Source organism: Diospyros lotus, chromosome 5 (assembly GCF_014633365.1).
Source record: "Diospyros lotus cultivar Yz01 chromosome 5, ASM1463336v1, whole genome shotgun sequence".
Classification (NCBI taxonomy): domain Eukaryota; kingdom Viridiplantae; phylum Streptophyta; class Magnoliopsida; order Ericales; family Ebenaceae; genus Diospyros; species Diospyros lotus.
Genome location: NC_068342.1, coordinates 35,110,836 through 35,116,665, shown reverse-complemented (window position 1 = coordinate 35,116,665; position 5,830 = coordinate 35,110,836). Strand labels below are relative to the sequence as shown.

Below are 5,830 nucleotides of genomic sequence, written 5' to 3'. Positions count from 1 at the left end.
GCATCCGTCCAAGCAAATGTGATGACTCTTGCTCATTTGTCACTACATTTGGGTGTTGATGCAGCGGCCTTAACTCACTTGACACTACACGTAGGTAGTGTAGCGCATCACTATGAAGGGTTACGCCCCAACGATTTTTCATAATTTGTCTAGAGTTCATATTTTGGATCCGACTAGATTTTACCTTGGCTGTCGACTACCTAACACAACTCTTCTCCTTTATCCGGGCATGGGACCGGCAGTGGATAACATCCCCGGGAAGAGTTTTTGGGGACCAAAAAATATTAGCACTTATTATAACTGTGATTGATTTTAGGTTAGGATCCCAATTGTAGAGCAATATGCTGAAATTCAACTCTGCCTTTGGGCAATACCATCATATCTTCTTTGGATGTAGATAATTGTGATTATTCTGGAAAGTGATGATCTTAGGTCAAGAAAAGATGTGTTTTGAGTTTGAATAATTTAATGAAAGAGAAGATTGAGATGCAGTACATGGCTCCAGCATCAAGGAGAACTGGTAGCTTGATTGATTAGTTTTTATCTCAATATTTTAAGTGGAACCCAGAAGCAGGCATTAAACCAAACCTCCACCAGAACTTCAAGTCAGAGTCATAAACTTCTTGCTTCTGAACGAACTCATTACAACTATGTGCAAGAATAAAAAAATCTATTCCTCTTTTCATATGAAATGATAAAGTTGTGATTACCTTTATTTTACTTTGTTGTGCTTATAAAAGACGGAATTCAGCCTTGTATATATTGAGCAGAGTCTATGCCTTGCTTCATTGCACGGGTACAGGGTATCTGTTTAACCTTCTTTGCAGGCACATTTGCCGGATTCTTTGTTCGAAAGAAAGAGATAAGCCAAGTAAAGACATCATGGACGGGAATGGAGTTGTGAAGAAGGTCAACACTGGAAAAGCCACAATTTTAGCTCTTGGGAAGGCTTTCCCTCACCAGCTTGTTATGCAAGAGTTTCTGGCTGATGGGTACTTCAAGAATACCAACTGTGATGATCCCGACCTCAAGCAAAAGCTGATTCGACTCTGTAACACTTCTTTCTTTCTTTCTTTGCATTATTTCTTTCAAGAATTACAAGTGATGTGAACATGCATTTCTCATGAAAATAGGAAAATCAAGCTGAATCTTACCACAGAACCATAAAGGTTTGGGTCTTAACTTCCATGGGAACTGAGTTAGTTTAGAGGACAATTTTTGCATGTTATGATCCTTTCCTGAGTGGAAATGCTGAAGGCCATATGGTTAATTCATGGAGTTTTTTTGAATTTTATATATAGTTCATATATGCTGCAAAGGTGAATGAAGGAAATTTTGTCAGAAAACGTGGCTACACCTGGTTTTCTGGTTGTTTTCATAACCCCATAAATATATATATATATATATATCATTATGAGGATTCATACCCAATTGAATTGTAGAATTAAAACAAGTTTTAAATGGCTTTTTCTGTGGAATTTTACAGGCAAGACAACAACTGTGAAAACAAGATATGTGGTCATGTCAGAAGAGATCCTAAATGAGTATCCTGAACTTGCCACCGAAGGCCAGCCTACTGTAACTCAAAGGTTAAATATCTGCAACAAGGCAGTCACAAAAATGGCCATTGAAGCTTCTGAAGCCTGCATCAAGAACTGGGGTAGACCGGCTTCGCACATAACCCACTTGGTCTATGTTTCCTCCAGTGAAGCACGGCTCCCTGGCGGTGACATCTACCTAGCAAGAGGACTTGGACTCCGCCCAGAGACTCGTCGTGTCCTGCTCTATTTCATGGGCTGCTCTGGGGGCGTGGCAGGCCTCCGCATTGCAAAGGACATTGCTGAGAACAATCCAGGCAGCCGAGTGCTGCTTGCAACTTCAGAAACTACTATCTTGGGATTCAGACCGCCAAGTCCTGCGCGGCCATATGATCTTGTAGGGGCTGCACTTTTTGGGGATGGTGCTGGAGCCGCATTGATTGGTTCAGACCCAGTTCTGCATATTGAAAGGCCTCTCTTCGAGCTGCATACCGCCATCCAGCATTTCTTGCCAGGTACGGAAGCCATCATCGATGGCCGGTTAACAGAGGAGGGGATAAACTTTAAGCTGGCAAAGGAGCTACCTCAGATAGTTGAGGACAACATTGAGGGATTCTGTGGAGAGTTAATGGAGATCGCCGGGTACTCTGATAAAGACCATAACAAGATGTTTTGGGCAGTCCATCCAGGTGGGCCGGCAATTTTGAACCGGATGGAACAGAGGCTGAATTTGTTGCCGGAGAAACTCAGCGCTAGTCGCCGAGCACTCTCAGATTATGGAAATGCTAGCAGCAATACTATTTTCTATGTGCTGGAGTACATGCTTGAAGAGAGCTTGAAAATGAAGAAATCTGGCCAAGAACTCGGTGAATGGGGCCTAATGCTGGCTTTTGGCCCTGGGATCACCTTCGAGGGAATTCTTGCAAGAAACCTTGCTATCTGATAACCATGCCTCCTCCCAGATATCATTCCCGCACATGCTTCACTTAAAATTACATGTTTCTGGATTAGCTTTCCAAAACTCTATTTCCTAGTAATAGGTCACTTGTGGGCTCAAAAACCCTTCTGTTATAGCTGTGATTCTTAACAAAATAATATCATATCAGGCTCTAAAGTGGAATCGTGTGTCACTGTTGAAGAAGGGTCTACCAGCGCATGAGACTCTCTACTTTACAAGAGTTGAAGAGTTGTATTCAAACCCGTGATATTTTAGTTAACAAAAGAACAACCTTATCATCGATGATTTATGCATTTTTTCTTGAAAGATACAACACAGACCTTCCTTTACAAGCAATTACATTCAAGCACCTCAACAACAGGAAAAACCTTGATAGTTTTTCACAAGTTCTTATTAACCCACAAAATTAAGAAAAATATAAACGAGGAGGAAGAGTGTTGTTGGAGTCTTTCAAGGGCATTTGCGTTTGTTGTCGTGAGTGGTCATGGTGGCATAGCAAGGGCAAGAATCTAAGTTGCCTGAGGTGCCAGGAGGAACACACTGGCACCTTGCACAGCACGTCCCACAAGCCCTCTTGCACAGCCTTGGCCTCTTTGACAAGCTGCACCTAGCAGCACAAGCTGCCCCGCAATCTATTCAAACCCACAAAAAAGAAAAAATGTAAAATAAAATAAATCAAAGTAATATTTTGACAAGAAATTAACTATAGAGTAGAGCATATCTTAGACAGAGAAGAGGTAGCTAGAGCTTTACATACCCAGGGGCTTGGCAGGACTAGTGAAAGCTGTGACATGGACTGCAGGGTTGCCGGTCTGCATTAGAATTAGCAGCAAATGGAAGTTAAAATGGCTATTGATCTTAGTATAATTAATTTAATAGTGTAAGTACTGAAAAAAATAGAATATTGTGGTTTGTAATCCAAAGGGTTGGAATTAATGTTTACCACTTGATCTGTTTGTAGTGCCCGGACTAGGTCAAGAACCAGTAGAGAGAGGACAATTGAAGCAACAAGAGCCTTGGAGATGGCCATTTTCTGAGAGAATCTTGCAAAAGAAAGAAGACAATTAATGCTGCTGTGATCAAGTGAATAGTTGATGATGTGCTGTGTGATACAAAAATGAAGATGAGAATTGTATTTATAGAGAGAGAGAGAGAGAGAGAGAGAGGGTGAGAGGTGGACAGGTTCATGCAAGGGCGGATTACATGCAAAGGCAAAGGCAAAAAATGCCAGGCTGCAGAAGGCAAAACCCAGGAGCGAAGCATAGGCTGGCAGTATGACCCACCTACCTACAACTTGTGAAAGCACAACTCCCTAGTTTTGGATCAGGCTTGCCAATTGTAACTTGTGCACTCATACAAGTCAACCATTCAACACAACCATTTATCCCTCGGAGATGTGTTCCTGCACCCTTTTTTTTAATTATTTTTACTGTATTAAATCATTAACTCGATAGATTAGAGGCACAACGTATTATTTTTTAATTAATAAAAATTCAACACGCTAACTATCTAGGATACTTAAATTTTTTTTTTTTTATAAGTCCAATAGTCTCATCAATTCTCTTACTCTTAAACTCATAGACTATGTAAAAGGTCATTATCTAGATAATTGCAAGACACAAAATTTGAATCTAAAATCTTTAAATCTTAGTACAAAATAGATATCACAAACAAAGCTACCATCATTTGTGGTATATTTATTAAACAGAACATGAGTAAATATATAGAATCAGTGAAAAGTGATATAAAATAATGCAACTCCCTAATGTCATATATATTGAAAGAAAAATACTTATTAAAGATACTTATAAAAGTATTATTACCACGTGGTTTTTGATAAAATATTTCCTACAAAAATTTTGTAAAGATGTCATTTTTTTTTTTTATAATTGACAAGCCATGCTTGGTGATACCTATCTAATGATATGTGGAGCCACACATGGACTGTTTAGTTGAAATCAGAAGACGAGGGCTCACCTAATATGTTTTTTGTTTATTTGTGCAAATTGCAGTGGAGGGTCTTTATTCCAGCTTACAGTCCAGATGAAGTGGCTCACAGCTGTGCATATTGATGAAGTCTTCTGGGCATCGCAAAAGAACAATTGGATTCGGTGTACTTGGGTATGGGATTTGCTGAATTTGAAAGGAACCCTCCAGAGAGGTGGGTGGGGGGAGTTCAATTGGAGAGCTAAACGACACTAAAAAGAGGAGCTCATATCTGTCGGCTAAAGAACCAACAATCTTATATAGTAAGGATGAAGGCATGCTCCTTCCTAAACCCTCTACGCGGCAAGAAAGAGGGGATAGAAAGTGGTAATATTGTAACAAATCACCAGTAACAAATATAGATAAATAATAAATATAGTTTGATCAAGATAAATATCTATATATAGAGAGAGGAGAAAGAGGGGTGTGTGTGTCTAATTAAGTAATAATATGATTCTTGTACGATTAGGGTTTGGAGTCTAAGATGCTCTTATTTAATAGTTATATATTAATACATTTATTATTAATATAAAATATTAAGATAATTATTCAAGATCATACTTTTTAATGACTATCTTATTATTATCGAGTTTACGTGCATTTTATGTGTTATTTTATATTTACATATTAAAAAGGCTTATTTGTAAATTTTGTTAATAAGCACATATAACATGTTTTCTTATTCAATTGTCAAAATAATAATAATAGCATATAATCTCGTATCATATCAAAAAAAAAGAATTTTTTTAATTTAGGGTTAATAGAGAGAGTAAAATAAGAAATAAATTTTACCTTCCTAATTTTATTAATTTATTTTTTAGAAAAAAAATTAATATGATTAATAATGCAAATAAAATACTCATCTTTCTATACAAATAATATCTCGTAGTCATAAAAGTCTAGGTGCCAAAATACTTTTTTGAGTTCAACATTGTGGCAAAGGCAAAGCATGATCAATTTTGGCCAAGAGGCCAACTCATTGCTTTGCTTGGCAACAACCACAAGAAGAAGGGTTTTTTAAGTGGTTAACAATTTAGTCAGATCTTTTTTTTTAAATAAATTAAAAAGCAAAGCTCCACTTGATACAGTTTTATTTTATATTTTTAGGTAGGGTTCGTTGGACTGCAATTTTATTTTGAACCTTTTGTATTTTTCTCTTTCAGTAGCCAACAATAAGAGAGGGTAGGTAAAGGAGTAAAAGAAAATGAATGAAGCCGAATTGAAAAAACAAAAGAAACAAACCCAAGTGAAAAGCCTGATGAATTAGCTTGTTATAAAGTTCAAACCCACTCAACAACCAAGATCCTTCATTCATTGTGTTCTTGTAAGGGCCCCACTAATAACTATT

General features: G+C 37.7%; 2 protein-coding genes across 2 annotated transcripts; one reads left to right on the top strand and one right to left on the bottom strand.

Annotated features, from left to right (window-relative positions):
* Positions 1-260: 260 nt before the first annotated feature.
* LOC127802631 (type III polyketide synthase B) lies at positions 261-2,618 on the top strand. Its single transcript, XM_052338553.1, has 2 exons — positions 261-1,051; positions 1,487-2,618. The coding sequence occupies exons 1-2, from the start codon at positions 883-885 to the stop codon at positions 2,479-2,481; spliced, it is 1,164 nt and encodes a 387-aa protein (XP_052194513.1). The 5' UTR covers positions 261-882; the 3' UTR covers positions 2,482-2,618.
* A 127-nt stretch (positions 2,619-2,745) lies between these two features.
* LOC127802634 (snakin-2-like) lies at positions 2,746-3,679 on the bottom strand. The gene is made up of 3 exons (XM_052338558.1): positions 3,440-3,679; positions 3,254-3,308; positions 2,746-3,128 (listed from the first exon to the last, which is right to left on the bottom strand). Exons 1-3 carry the CDS (start codon positions 3,524-3,526, stop codon positions 2,947-2,949), a joined length of 324 nt encoding a protein of 107 aa, XP_052194518.1. The 5' UTR covers positions 3,527-3,679; the 3' UTR covers positions 2,746-2,946.
* Positions 3,680-5,830: the final 2,151 nt, after the last annotated feature.